The sequence below is a fragment of the Meles meles genome, chromosome 4, assembly GCF_922984935.1.
Source record: "Meles meles chromosome 4, mMelMel3.1 paternal haplotype, whole genome shotgun sequence".
Lineage (NCBI taxonomy): Eukaryota > Metazoa > Chordata > Mammalia > Carnivora > Mustelidae > Meles > Meles meles.
The window spans coordinates 138,980,693-138,996,674 of record NC_060069.1 but is presented as its reverse complement, the minus strand read 5'-3'; the positions used below and the strand labels follow the sequence as shown (position 1 = coordinate 138,996,674).

General features: G+C 38.3%; 2 protein-coding genes across 4 annotated transcripts in view; both read right to left on the bottom strand.

The window, feature by feature from the left end:
* Positions 1–7,482, bottom strand: part of CHODL (chondrolectin) — a 29,587-nt gene extending 22,105 nt beyond the window's left edge. For all 3 annotated transcript variants that reach the window (XM_046003931.1, XM_046003932.1, XM_046003933.1), the window contains exon 1: positions 7,104–7,482. In XM_046003931.1, the coding sequence (XP_045859887.1) occupies positions 7,104–7,182 (79 nt within the window). In that variant the 5' untranslated portion in view covers positions 7,183–7,482. The remainder of the gene's footprint in view (positions 1–7,103) is intronic.
* Positions 7,483–13,947: 6,465 nt separating this feature from the next.
* On the bottom strand, positions 13,948–14,452 carry LOC123940215 (40S ribosomal protein S24-like). The gene has a single exon (XM_046002770.1). It carries the CDS (start codon positions 14,448–14,450, stop codon positions 14,058–14,060), a length of 393 nt encoding a protein of 130 aa, XP_045858726.1. The 5' UTR covers positions 14,451–14,452; the 3' UTR covers positions 13,948–14,057.
* Between the last annotated feature and the right edge of the window lie 1,530 nt (positions 14,453–15,982).

Sequence of the window (15,982 nt, the reverse complement as noted above, 5' to 3'; positions counted from 1 at the left end):
TTCTAAGGACTCTCAGACTTGGATTTTCCTCCAACACTTCTGAAATATTAAACTTGTCCAACAAGATTGTTTTGCAAGATGTTAAAAAGGAGCCCATTTAAAAAATAAATTAACCAGGTTCTGAAGGGTCAGGGGTGGGAGGTTGGGGGAACAGGTGGTGGGTAATGGGGAGGGCACGTTTTGCATGGAGCACTGGGTGTTGTGCAAAAAGAATGAATACTGTTACGCTGAAAAAATAAATAAAATGAAAAAAAAAATAAATAAATTAACCAGAAACTTCAATGAGTAAAAATTGTTTATATATACCAAGGCCAGCACTCATTCAGAGGTGCCTTTATATAATTTAGATGCTAAAAGTCTCTGCGTATTCTCTTTGATAAGTTAAAAAATAAACACTACACAGATTTCTTTACAGTGAGGACACTGAAATAGTAACAGGAATGAACTCATTTATAAAATTAAGTAGCATTTTGAATGAAATGTTTAAGAGAATTTTAATGTAATGTGGAAATTCCTAACACTGTTATGTGAGTCTACAGAGAAATAATACTAAGAAGAAATAATACTAAGAGGAAAACCTAAGGCAGGGATTCTATTTAAAGTAGTTAAAAAGCGTGCATGAGTCCTAGATGCTAGCTGACCATGGCACTTTCTGTGACAGTCATTCTCACCTTGGCTGTGGGTGAAGAAGTGGTCCAGGGTCATGGGGGAGGGGGTAGAGACCCCAGTGACTGCAAAGCAGAGGAATAGTCAGGGAATCCAAATAGGGGCCAATTACCACTAGAACAGGTAGATATTAACTCCAAAGTATCTGCTGAATATCAGTTGTGTCCTCAGATTTTAAACTGAAAGGTCACTAGCAGTTCAGCTCTAGCAAGGCTGTTCAAAAATCACAGATACCTGGCCCAGTTTTATTACCATTCATATACAGTCAGTTAAAGCTGACACTGTGGATTTCTTGACATCCATTTCTATTTCACTCCCAACTACCGCCTTTTGTGCAAATGTTGTCCAAGCAGTAGCAAAATCAAGCAAAAGGAGCTGCTGAATGCTCCCCACCATTTCAGCGGATAGAAATTTGGCTGTCATGGCAGGGGAACTCCAACAGCTGGGAAACAAATGTTGCCCTAATTCCCAGAAAAGTTCCATTAATACAGATCTTCTGGAAGCCACTTTTCCCACTTCTGTAAAGACTAATCTTCCTAGAGAACCGTTACGACTATCTCTCTTCTCATTCTATGAGATCACATAGGGAAATTCCTTTTCTCTGATCTTTAAATGTTTCATTCAGATAAAATCTTCCATTGACTATTTTGAACAATAGGAATTCGAAAATTCACCTACTACATCTACGTCCATCCACCCTCTGCTAACCATAACATATTTAGATAAATGTTCAGATAACCATGCAACAGTGTTTATTACACTAAGGCAAGCTTCATACTAACAATTTACTAATTGTCACCTAGGATTTCCATCTAGGATTCTATACCTATTAATACTATACACACATGCATACAACATAAACATTCCTATCACTGTCACTGCTAAGATTCTTCTATTCTACTATTCCCATGAATAGATGGTTTTGTCCTTTAGAACTAAATATTGGCAGTAAATGCTTTTGGCATTGATATAAAAGTGAGGCCAAACTCATAGTATTATGGCGTTTACTTTTTTCTTCCCGAATAGAAAGGATCTATGATTCAGTTTTATTTTGCTTATATTTATTAACTTTCTGACAGCTGAGTCCTCTGTGAGCAAAGTAATAACATTTTTCTTATACCTTATGCTCCAAGCATATATTATTGAGTATTGAATTTATGTCATAATTTTTAATAAAAGTATAGAAGATATTTTATGAATTTCTATGGTCCAATCATGATTACTTTTAGTTACAAAAAGAAAAAAAAAAGTTGTATGAAAGAGAATCTACATGATAAGTCTTCTCCAACCTGATTGACTGAGCTTTGGACATTTTACCAAAATCCCACAAAATAATTGGTTTTTCATCATTCTTACTCTTTCCCAAATCACATTACTAAATAGGTTGATCCAACATTATACACTGTGCCATGATCTCTGATATAATGCCAGCACTTCTAAACTAAAATGAAATACTTTCAAACAGTGTGTTCCTTAAAGTGTTCAATAGCCACCAACCTAAGGTGATTTTTTTATTAAAAAAAAAAGTTTTGTTATAATAAGTTTTCACTTTTGTAACAGAGATTTTATAGTGCAATTAAATGCATAATGTGCTAGTACAAGGGTGTTAGAATCTATTTTCTTGCATTCATAAACTCGAAACTGTAGTCCTGGGTCATTTTGTGGATGGTGGTGGCAACTGCAAGTCCTACTGGGAAATACCACAAGCTTTGAGAAGGGAATGGAACTCATTTTTTAAAATCTGCATATTTAAAAATTGGGATCTAAATAGCAAATGGTAAACCAAGTGACTGTGTGACTCAAAAGTTAAAGCATTCAATCAAAAAGAGCTGCTGCGAATTCGAGCTATACTTGAATTGTGGGTATGCGTGGGGGCATTACTTAAAACTTTCCTGGTTTTCTCACCTAAAAAGGAGTTTTAAAGAACTTCTTTTGTATTTTATTGTATATATTGTAATAATAATGGCCAGACATTTATGAATAGTTAAGCATGGAGGGTCTCACTGCTAGCACCAGCCACACCTTTGGGTAAATTAGGAAAAGATGTGTTCTCCTGGCAATATAGGCTGCTCAGCAAGAAAAAGTTGTTTTCTTCTAGGTGGCCTTAGTTCCAGGCACAGAACCTGCACGCTGAGCTCCCTCTCAGCTTCTTGGCACAAACTCCCTGCGCAGGACCCAGTCTGCACAAATCTGTTCAAACCCCTTCACCCTCCAACAGTCCTGTGCTGTAGGTCGCATCATGTAGCTCCCATCCTATTTTTAAAAGTTAGATATTTTGCCAGATTCACACAACACAGTAGTCAGGGTTTAGAAGCCAGTCTCTCTGGCCCCATAGTCCACACCTTCACCCAGATGTCTATGCTGCCTCCCTAGACAAATGTAATATTTTTTCTAAAGCAAAATATTTCATGAAATAAAGAGATTGATGAACATATACCTTATTCATATTTTCTATCTTAAATTATTAACATTGATCTGTTATTGATTACCACTTCTGATATGTGCAAGGGCTTATGCATTGAGAGTTTGTTTTTCTAAGCAGATTTTGGGTTTTCTATTATTGAACATTTAGACACAGGATTAATATTGCAACATCTATCTCAGATTTTCAAACCATATCTAGGCTTAAGTATTTTTTTTTCATCCAGCCCTTACATCTTCTAAATAAAGCAAACCCCAAATGAGTTTTTTCCCAATTACAAGGAGTGCAACAGGATTCAAGTCGTCAGGGCTGTTCTATTACCAGTAATATGTTACAAGAGCGCCTGCCAATTGTGTACGTTCATCCACCTGTATGCAAAGTGCCCAGCACAGAAAGCTGTTATAAAAAGTTAAAATTGTTAGTGTGAACAATAGCTGGATTTCCACTCTGGACCTCTTTATACAATACCACCTCATTTTTAACATTATTGTAATAGTTATTGCCATCCTCAGGCAGAAGAGTTCTCAAAACAAAACTATAAAATGAAAAATAGCAGTTAAGGAGTAATGGCTATGATAGATGTGTAATTTATTAAATGACTAGTAATAAGATTAATTTGTTCCTTTCCTGCCCAAGAGATACTTAAAGTAATTGCATCTTTGAAAATTGCACTGTCATCACTTTATGCTTTTGATGATGTCATGGAATAGTACCACAGGATGGGATATGCTCAGCAGATTTTTTTCTATCTCCCTTGCTATTACAATAACCTAAAGCTACTGGTTACAACCCATGGATTTGCATAATTCTGTGGCAGCTATACAACAGAAGAGATGTGTCTAAATCCCCTAGGCTCCTAAATAAAATGCAGGCCAATTCCAATTCAAATTAATACATATTAATATTTTCTGCAGAAATTTGGAGGTACCACACAAAACACTTAGTGCCCTTTTACTGTATAACAGGTTGGGGATCACTGTTGCATCCACTAAAAAGAAAAAGCAAGAGTAAAAAACATAACACACACATATTATTTCAAAAACACCTCAAATGTTTAAAAATACCCACATGTTCTTCAGACATATCTTTCTACCTTAAAAGCCTGAATTTTGAACAGTTCTCTCTTTTTTGTTTTTTTTTTTTTAAGATTTATTTATTTATTAAGAGAGAGAAGGAGAGAGGTGACAGAGCGGGGGAGTGGAGGGAGAGAATCTCAAGTCAGCTTCATGCTTAGCACAGATGCCGTGACTCAGAAACCTGAGCCCAAACCAAGTTGGAAACCTACCCAACGAGCCTCCCAGACACTCCTGAACTCTTCATAGGTATCCATGTCCCCATAAGTAAAATCCTCTTACTTTTGTCCTAAATCTGTCATAATCTACCAGTCAAGTCACGGAATTAAATGATTTTACTCCCCACAAATATTCTCTACATATCTGTGGTCAGTAAAACAGTACAAATCTGAGATCCTAAAAGTAATTCCAACATTGACTCATAAATTCATTAAATATTTTTTCATTATATACTCTAATATATTAAATTACTCTCATGGTTATATATTTTACTACATACTTACACATCAAAATAAACATGACTACTAACCTGTAAAAATGCTTTCCTATTTCTTGTGAAAATAGTTTTGTTTCTCAACTTTTAAAACAGTGATGTATTTAAAAGTATGGGAAATATCTTACGCATGTTTTAAAGTACTAAAATGAAGAAAATTTCTATAAAGAGTTATTTTGTGGGCTCCTGTCTTTTTTCTGGAGAAAGTAATTATTTTGGTACACTAAATATAAATTACACTGATATGTTCCATATATTACAAGTATGTTCCTAATAACAGCCCCAAAGAGCTTATTTCATTTGACAGATACTTGAGTAGAATTTTGGTCCCCAGTGGCAGGAAAAAGTTGATGCACCACACAACTTAACACTGATCTGTTAGACATTAGACCTACTACTTCCAACATGTCATGTTTTAGACTCTCTGTACTCATATTGTGGCTAAAATATTTTTTAATTGTCTTCAAAGAATAAAATCACAAACTTACAATGGTTAAATTTTAATGTGAATTTTTATGGCCAAGGGCAATTAAATAATTCATAAGAAAAACATAACTAAGTAATTGTTTTGCTATCAAGTAAACATCATCATTTATGCTAAATCAAATATATCATGTTCAGTTAATTAGAAATTTTCCAGATGTCATCTACAAGATGCCTATAAATATGTCACAGGAAAACACAACAAAAGGTTTGCAACAATTTATGCAATAATAGAATACCATAAAAACCTTTTCATCGACAATTTTTTAAGTTCTGTTTTTATTTTACATATTTTTCTTCTCTCTTGCAAAGTTTATGGCATACAAACAAGAATATACCAAAAGGATACTACTTAAGGCAATGAAGTATTTCTAAAAACACACCATATGCTAAAAGCTTGGTCTCTGCTGCTCAATCATTTGTAAAAGTAATTCTCATAAACACAAAAGCAGTCAAATATGCAATTCAAACACTCGCGTCTATATAGTGAACTTTTTCTTCAAAAGCTATATTAAGGGGAAAGGGATCTAATATATGGTTCCTGTAACATCCTAACTGGGTACTGTAAAGTTTTCAATTTATCAATATAATGAACCTGGTTTTCTCTCCCTGCCCCCCACATGTAAGCAGCATGCATGTCCAAATGACAGTTCACCATGTATTTAATTCCAATGTCTCCAGAGGGCCAAAAAGTCAGTGGTGAGTGATTGATAACTAGACACTGAAGAATTATGGTCTCAAGATGTAGAACATCACATATTGCTGAGGGGAAGATCAGCAACAATTAAGCTTAATGTGCCAGTTTCTAAAGGTCTGGCTTCACTATGGATTAAATTGATGTCATCTCTCATCTATCCTTACCTCTAGTGACACCTGTTATACTGATGAACGGAATGCGAAAAGGAATTTGTGCTTTTTACATTAAAAAAAGAGTTCACACTTAAAACACTTGCCCACATACATTCAACAAATATTCATTGAAACACTTTAATTAACATTGCAAGAAATTTCAATAGGGATTGTTATACTCAATTTTCATGTAAGGCACAATTCATTCATCCTAAGTTTTTGAGAATCTTTCTGTGTGTGTGTGTGTGGGTGGGTGTTTAAGAGACCCTCCCCAAAAGTAAGGGATGGTGAATGGGACATAAATTGCTCAACGATAGAACAGTAAAAGTCGAAGAAAAAGAAAAATCAGAGCAAATGCTTGGAAGCTTGCCAATTCTGATCCACTTCCCTGGCATGTACTCGGTCCACCTAATTGGGCACCTACTGTGTGCACGAACCTGTGGCCATTACCATGTACACCTCAGCCCAACTCGACCGGACTTCCTTTTCTGAAAAGTCCCCAACTTGGAATAAGGTGTGCAAAGGAAAGGCATCTACACACAATGACCAGTAAGTCCCCTGTTCTTTGTCAGCCCTCCCCGAGAACAAAGGCCGCATGCACGCCCAGGAGTCTGAGAGCCACCCACAAAGAGCAGCTCTGGTCTCAGAAATCATCCGACTGAACACAGTGCGCTGACTGAAGTCAAGACAGGCCAACAGCGGCTGGCATTTCTGCAGCGGTTCTTGAAGCTCTGGGTTTCCTCTGCCTGCTCCATGGTACCCCACCCCTTTGGCAGGTGCCAAGCCCTGCTGGGTGGCCTACTCTCTTACAAAGAGATGAAAATTAGTCTTGGAAAACGCTGTAGCAGAGCTCGCTTTGCAGTTACTGAACCAGGCACTCCCCCCAAATTTAAACTTTTCTTTGCGCGTGTTTTTGCAGGGCATGGAAGAAAGCTGACCACAATCTAGTCCCTTCCCTGCCACGCCCCCGGCTCCTCCCGACCCCCCACTCCGCTTAGGTTTTCAAGCTCCTGGAGAGCCTTGACCCCAGAACAGACGGTCACGCACCGCCCTTGTCCGCGCACCCCACGGTCCCCTCTCCCTGCTTGGCCGCTCGGCGGGCAGCCCCCTGACTCACCGCTGACCACCCGGCGGCAGAGAACTCCGTGGCCGCAGAGCAGCGCGGCGCCCAGCAGCAGTGAGACCAAGCGGCTCATCGCGGCTCAGCGACAGCAGCAGGTGTGCGTGGAGCGAAGACGACCTCTGCCCGCCGCGCAGCTGGAGCTCTAACCTCTGAGCCTCCCTGCCTCGGGGGACCCTACTTCCGCCGCTGGAACCCAGCTGGCCAGGGCCCGGCACTCATCGCCTTTGGCAGGACCTGGAGCCGAGCCGGGTGCGCCCTTGCCGCGCGCTTGTGTGCTGAACTAGAGCGCACCACCCCGCCGGTGCGCGTTAAAGGAGAGGAAACAGAAGTTAGAGGGTCCGTGTCTGCCCCAGAGGTGAAGCAGGAACCCCGGGCTGGACCCCGTCCGACCCCTTTGCTCCTCTCAGGGGCCTCTGGCTAGTGAGGGGCTAGGCCCGTGTGGCTAGTCCTGGCTCTCACCGCGGCAGCAGCAGCAGCAACAGCAGCTCTGCCCAGGGGCGCGGTCTTATATACCCACATCCCGAGGTTCCTGCCCCTTGCTAGCAATAATTTTTAACTACTTCTTCTCTCCTGCTATGGGACGCATCCTGGCCCCTCCCCTAAAAATTGGAGCCGCTTTGAAAAGACTGCAGTCAGCAGCTCCACCCCCTCCCTCCGCTTCTCCTGGTCCTCTCTTTCGGTTCGCTAAAGACCTGATGCTCATTTATGTAAAATGTGACAGCTTTGCTATTAAACTCTGGCAAAAGTTGGATCCATTTGGTTTTCTCAAAGATTAATGTCCACAGGGATGCCAAGTTGTGGGGCCTTTCTCTTTTTGTGCTAAATTGCTTGATCATATGTATTGCTAGATGCAGAGCACTAGCCAGTATTCAAGATAGATTGGCGAAGTGGGAGCCAAAACCTGCTCAGTGAATTATAGGATGTGGCAGGTTTTTCCCCACCTAGGTTCTGCAAATAGATTACTTCCAAGCAGGTTGTTTGACTAAACTGCCACAGAAGCAAATTGAAGAGAATATTTGAGGCACGGTTTTCCCAACTGATTTCAATCTCAGAATGCAGCTCCAGAGAAAACCATGAACACAAATATTCTGAATACTTGGGAATTTCCTGGATGTAAATATATGTATTTCTTTGCAATCATCTATGTGTGATCTATGGTTTCTATTAGAAATAAAGCATTCTAAAACCTACAAAGATGCTTTTCCATAATTTGACTTGGTTTTAATGGATGGCACATTTTCCTAGAACTCCCCCCTGTCTTTGGTTTTCACAAGCCACAAGTTCACACTGAACATTTATTGGGCCGTTTTCTTGGGGGAAAAGAAGGTAAATCCTGCTACAGTAAGAACAAGCCTTGCAGAATAAGAACTCTAGCACTTAGACTTGAAGGATTACAGAGTCCAGCCTACTCAGGGAAGCAGAATTCCACAATATTTTTCCACAAATATTTCCACAAAATTTTTCCTTGTATTACCATTAAATTACTAATTTATTTCAGGGCAATGAGCAATTAATAAATTTTATAGAGGGTATGGATCCTGTGAGTTTCACCACTAGCTCGATGTCCTAAAGAAACAGTCACTGGGGGCACCTGGGTGGCTCAGTGGTTTAAGCCGCTGCCTTCGGCTCAGGTCATGATCTCAGGGTCCTGGGATCGAGTCCCGCGTCGGGCTCTCTGCTCAGCAGTGAACCTGCTTCCCTCTCTCTCTCTCTGCCTGCCTCTCTGCCTACTTGTGATCTCTCTCTCTGTCAAATAAATACATAAAAAATCTTAAAAAAAAAAAAAAAAGAAACAGTCACTGCTGGGCTTTTGAATGGAAGGAAAACATAAATCCTCAAAGCAATGAAGGTATCTATAGCTAGCCCTGAAAATCATGTCCAAGCTCACTGGGTGTGGCTGTGGTCAGAGAGTTGTTCCAGGGGCTCACAGTCCACTAAAGAAAAAAAAAATGTAAAAGAAAAAAATATATAATACTTACTGTGTGTCAATACTGAATGTTACAGGGGAATTCTGCATGCTGTGTCATGGTTAGCTTAGAGGAATGAGCAATTATGTATTTTTGCAGGAAGTCTCTAGCCTTAATCCAGGTTGAGGATGATAATCCTCAACAGTTGGTTACCTAAGTGCTCAGATGCCTGCAGAACTGGGATTCTTACTGGGAGCTCCTCTCTCTTTTGTGGCCATCTTATTTCCAGATACACATGAGTCCATAGCTGTCATGACAAGTTCCCTATTGGGGAAGGAATACCAGTGGTTTATAAATTAAGCACTGGATATAATTTCCTACATATTAGTACACCCCAATATCCCAAATGGCTCAGATACCTAAACAGCCAGCCAGTCCTCGAAGCCTTGCCACTATTGGCAAGGGGGAGCTCCATGGTTTTAGTACTCCGGAAAATCCAAATAACAGTAATCAATATGTTGCACAGACTTCTAAAATATGGTTTCTTCTCTTCAGGCTAGGATTACATCAGTTCAGCATGGCTGCTCCCATTAATTAAGGCAATTTAACAGTTATTCTAGTAGTTGTCTGACTTATCAATACAACAAATTATTAGAGGTTTTTCTATATGTGATGTTTTTAAAAGGGATTGGCTAACAAGATGGGCTTTTTTTCTTTTTTTGTTTCTCCATCATGAGAAAACATCTGGATGGATCATTGTTAAATTCAGAGAGCACATTTTGGGTAGTTATAAATATAGATTTTTAGTGGAACTTGATATTCTCTTTGGAGTGCATGGGGGAGGAAGGTAGATCTCCCTTCAATAATTTCTTTTTCATATGGCAAAGTGAGAGAAATAAATTAAAAGTTTTTAACAAAATTCCATTTTAAAAATATGAAGTTATTGGAATTTAGGAGAAAGCCACAAATACTCATTCATATATTCTTTTTTAAGAAATGACTTTATTTTTCCTCAGTATGCATAAGGTATCATAAAAGACAAGGGACCTTCTTATAGCAAACATGTTTCCGTCCCAGAAATTTAAGAACCGCTTTCAATTCCATCAGGAGATAAGAGTTCCCTGAAGGGCAACCTAGAGAACTGAAGGTTATGTGAGGAAGGTTTGCACATGTATAGAGTCTGGCCTCCAGATTCCCTGAAACCAAGTTGTGATAAAACCACATAACTGGTCATCAGGAGAGGGCTGTTGCAAGTTAGGATTCTTTTCCCAGTTAAAAAAAAAAAAAAATCAAACAAGAACTTCAGACTGAGTAAGCTAAAAAGTTCAACACAGACTCAACAACCCCAAAATGTATCTCTTCTCTACCCAAAATAGAAAGGTAATCTCAGAGTGGACCCAAAGAAATCTCAAGCATGATTCAACCACTGAGTCTCCCAAGGCTCTGAAACATCACAATATTTGGAATCCAAAGTTTTCAAAAGTGACATCAGGCCCCTTAATAGGGGGCTATGGAATCTGTCTGCCCCAAATATACAACTTATTCCTTCACTGTCTCTACTCCCTTGAAAATGTCTGCAGTCCCCTGTAAGCACCTGTTTCTTGTGTCCATTAATAAGCCTCAAGGACAGACAGTCTGAATTCCAGTGGGGTAGCTCTCTACAGTGGCTCTACCATCTAGCTGTGTTCATTCAGATGAGTTTCAGAGCAAAAAATGACAAATAGGGTTGTCTTAGTGCAGGCTCCTATAATAAACTATCATACACCAGGTGACTTACCAACAACAGCACTTTATTTCTTAAAGTTCTCGAGGCTGGAAATCAGAGATCGGGGTGCCAGCACAGTAGGGCTCCAGGGAGGGCCCTCTTCTGGGTTGCAAACTGCCAACTTCTGGTTAGATTCTTATATGATGAAAAGGAAAATACAGAGCTCTCTGGGAGCACAGTCCCATTCACGAGGGCTCCACTCTCAGGACATAATGCCTCCCAATGACACCGTCTTCCAATACCATCACACTTTGTGAGTTTGGATTTAAATATATGAATTTGGGGGAGGAGAGACACAAACATTCAGTGCATTGCAATGGTCTACAAAGAGGATTTATTACAACGTTGAAAATTATTATAATTAATATATTTGAAATATTATTGAAGTCCAATATTAACCCATTTATTCATTCTACTACACTTTATTTAATGATGGTTGATAAGTCTCCTGCACACTATCAACAATATTGCCATGATGTCATAAAATAAATATTTGAAAGTGAACTAATAAAACCTTTACAACATAACCATTTTAGCATTAGGCAAAAACAGTTTATTTTTTTCTAAATTAACAGTTAGTTGTCATTTCCAGGAAAAGAGCATTGAATCCAAGGCTTATCCTCCCTATTCTTCAGAAATGACACCTTGACATCTGTGCACACATGTAATTGGCTCAAAGGCAAGAATGAGCAGTTGGACAAACTCTCCTGTGATTTATTTGTTCTTTTCAAAACACGTCTGTGCTATAGAGTGCATGACCTACCTCATTCAGGAGCCCGTTCCACTCTTCTTTATAATTCCAGTAGAAGTCTTAGCCTTGACAGGGCTATCTAAGAAAGTGTCAATGTTCATAGTGCTGTTATAAATATAATAAAGAATTACAAACACTACAAAATTATGCTTTCCGGTCATTCGAAGTTTAAATTGAGGAACCACTGAGTCTGTTACACGCTCTGACCATTCAGGTGAGGAGTTAAAATATTTGTAAAATTAAGTTACTAGAAGTATATCTTAACAGATCTGAAAAATCATATGAGTTTATGTGAATGTCTAGCTAAATATCAACTCCATAAGTTAAAATTTCCTTTTAATGCTTCTGTATTAACTTAAAGCAATGCAATTGGATACCACGGCTATCATTCAAGCATGAACCGATACTTCTTAATCTTGGCTCAATTACTGAATCTTGACTTAATATATATTAACAAAACTTATATAAATAACACAACATATACATATATATATATATAAACAAAACTTATTTTGTCTATATATAAACAGAGGTGAGATAATTAAACCAAAAGGAAAAAAAAAAAGAATACGCTAAAGTCATCTTTACTTCAAGGGTCTGGTCTGAATTATCTAGGTACTTAGTAGTCAAAGTCTTCATTGAGTATTGTGATACAGAAAAATGGTTTAGCTGTCAGAACCATAAACCTAAATTTTCAGTTAATCTAATTTTGAGCAAGTTTCCTCATATTTTTAGTTTTCACTTTCAAAATATAAAAAGAATGAGCTGGAGAAGTTTGTGCTTCCTGATCGGATGGCATTCTGCTCCAGAAATGCTTATTTCACAAATTTTCAAATCTTAATCTTCATGTGTACTAAATTATTTCCAGCCAGAATAAATCTTATCTGCATATATGCACTAATTTTTCAAATGTATATAGATGAAAACTGAATTTTTTTTTTTAAGATTTTTTATTTACTTATTTGACAGAGAGAGATCACAAGTAGGCAGAGAGGCAGGCAGAGAGAGAGGAGGAAGCAGGCTCCCTGCCCAGCAGAGAGCCCGATGCGGGACTCGATCCCAGGACCCTGAGATCATGACCTGAGCCGAAGGCAGCGGCTTTAACCACTGAGCCACCCAGGTGCCCCGAAAACTGAATTTTTAAATGTCACTAAATTCACAAAATTTTTGTTCACATATTTAACAATATTTTGTTGAGAGAATATTTGTATGTGGGGTTCTGGAAAAATACATATGTTAAAAATAGGGCTTTATACTCAAAGAAGTTGGGAATCACTAAGCTATATTTTTTCTAAAGTCCTTTTCAGTTTTATATAAAGTCCTATTTCTTTAAAGTTAAGACTAACAATATTCTACCTCTTTTTCCATCTTACTCTTCCCTCCTTCCTTTTTTTCCCCTCCTTCTTTTCTTTCTTCTTTCCCCTTCCTCCCTCCCTCCTTCCTACCTTTCCTTCTTTTCTTTTTATAAAAAAGACTATAGGGGTGTCTGGGTGGCTCAGTTGGTTGAGCATCAGACTCTTGATTTCAGCTCAGATCATGAACTCAGGGTCCTGGGATGGAGCCCAGTGTTGGGCTCCACGCTCCACAGGGAGTCCACTTGAGATTCTCTCTCCCTCTCTCTCTGCTCCTTCCCTCACTTGCAGTCTCTCTCTTTAAAATAAAAATAAATAAATAAAATCTTAAAAAAAAAGATTATGCCAATTTATAATGAATGGGGACACTCTCTTATTTGATTTCCAAATAGATCAGAAATTAGGAGTCCTGGAAAATCTGCTTTCATCCTCTGAGTAACAGATCAACATATCACAAATGTCACATAAATGGAAAATTCAAACAAAGCAAAATAAACCTGAGTGTCGAGTGAAAGAAAAGCCAACTAAGAGTCCATAAAACCATGAATGGATATTTGATGAACCAAGATTTTTTTCCATAAACGTGCTCTATTTTATTAAAAAAGAAAGGGTGTCAGAAAGAAGAATCACTAAAGACCTAGAAAACATAAACTATGTCCTTACGTATTCACAAATATTCAGTGTTTATCCACAAATATCAAATGACTGAAAAACAGTGGTGTCAACGCAACCATAATAGCAATAAACTGGGTTGTGTGGAATGACATACCATGTTAGAGGGAATTTGGGGAAGAAAACAAAGGTATTAGGACAAAAATCAATTTAAATATCCTTTAAATCTGTACATCTGTTACTATGCTATTTATTTATATTATTTATATATGTTACTATGTTATTTATTCATACACTGTTTCTCAGGGTAAATGACTTACATGCCAAATGTATGTGTATACTACAGCACAGCAAAATGGAAATTTGGGGAATAGCAAGGAACACACTGTCAGATAACTGCTAGATATCAGCATCCATAAAAGTCTCTTTATCCTCTGGGCTTACCTTTTTTTTTTTTTTTTAACATTTTTAGTTTATTAATCCTCTCATGAAAAATCTGCACAATCACCACAGATAAAGCCACTGCAGCATCTTTACTCCTTCTGTTGTCCAATCTCCAGCTCACTTTTTGCCAGTACCAACACTGGCTTTCGCAGTCCCCCTGACTTTCTTCATTCTGTTCTTGCGTTCTTTTCGCTGTTTTCTTGAGGTCTTTTTCTTCTCATACAGACCATGTCTTGCAAGTCTATGTTTGGGTTCATTTTTCTTTGCATAATCCAAGGAATCATAAATCATGCCAAAGCCAGTTGTCTTGCCACCATCAAAATGGGTTCTGAATCCAAATACAAATATGACATCTGGTGTGGTCTTGTACATTTTGGCTAGTTTTTCCCGAATTTCTGTCTTAGGTACTGTTGCCTTTCCAGGATGAAGGACATCAATAACCATTTGTTTGCGCTGAAGTAGTCGGTTGGTCATGAACTTCCTGGTCTGGATAGTTACTGTGTCCTTCATGATGGTGGCTGAGCTTCAAGCAGCCCTGGGCTTACGTTTTTTATAGAGAAAAGTTATCATTTGTTTGTAATAAAAGCTACATATTCTGCATTCCAAAGAAACTCTTTTCAAATAAACCTGAACAGAAAGGGGAAAAAAATAAAAGTAAGTACATTTCTATTGTCAAATCCCTTATACCAACAATAAATAAATTAATCATGCTCCATAAAAAATGATGCTATACAATTTCTCTCTAGAGAATGGCCACAAAGATTCATAAGGCAGCTTTAATTTTCAAAAGCTTTCAAGATCAGAGACAAGAATCATCATGAATGTATTAGCTAAGTACTTCCTATCTTCTCTAACAGGTAGGAGTCATTTAACCTGAAATGAAAAAAAATGAAGAATGGAATAGATTTTCAAATATTTATGAAGTCAAATAATACAACAGTTACAAAATGACAGAAAGTTCTTCAAATGAGATTGGGAGAATCATTGTGAATTCAGGTTCATCTCCACTGGGGCTCATTAGCATGTAATTCTAATGACTTTTGAAAAAATCCTAGGAATAAAATGGAACCCTCAATATTTTAATCCCTTAATCAATCCCCCCATGCAGAGATATCAACCTCTCCCTAAACAAGTTATTCCACATGGCTTATTCTAACCTATTGAGGGCCACTAGGACACTAGAATCTTCTCCCAGACTCTGCTTTGTTTTCCCTAACTCAAGTTAATAATTCAGGTGGATGATCAGAATGGAAGAGAGGGCACCATCCTTTGGCCTCTGCCTAGAGCTGCAGAATGACCTTCTATGACCACATAATTCAAATCCTCCCTGCTTATCCCACTCCCCGTTTATATTTATGATAGCATCTGTTACTCATTCAACAAGCATTTCGTGAACACATATCACACTTAATGCTGCAACTGGTTGTACACTTGTTTGCTTGTTTAATGTTTGTCTTTACCCACTATATCATGAGTTTTGGGCTGGTTTTATAACCCACCAGTAGATGCCTGATAAATATTTACCAAATAAATAAATGAAAGAATGAATGTATCTCTGAATTAAGTTTTTAGTCTTCTCCTGAAGCCAGGTTTTGGAACATCTCCCTTTTCTTTTCCCACTTACATGAATGTGGCGGGTGGGGAGGGACGTTGGTAACTTCATCCAGCACAGAAGGACAGAAGGACAACCTCCTCTCCTCCATAGTTTCTTACTCCTGTGGCAGAGATAAAAGAAGCCTTCCTACCCTCCAAACCTCCCTTTCCTTTATTAATATTAAAGACTTGGAAAGCAGGAAATTTTCAAGTGTAATCCATGTCAATTGTATTTAAGAATCTTAGTTTAAATGTATCTTCCTACTCTGCAGAAATATGGAACCATCTTCACAATAGCTTCATTTTCTTATGAGAAGACGTGCACGAACCCAAAATTCAGATGTGCATTCCTAGATGATAATGTTAGAGATTCTAAATTTTGCTTTTTTACTTTCACACAGCTATATACTTCTGTCAGTAGCATCTTCTGTGAATACAGCAAACACTTC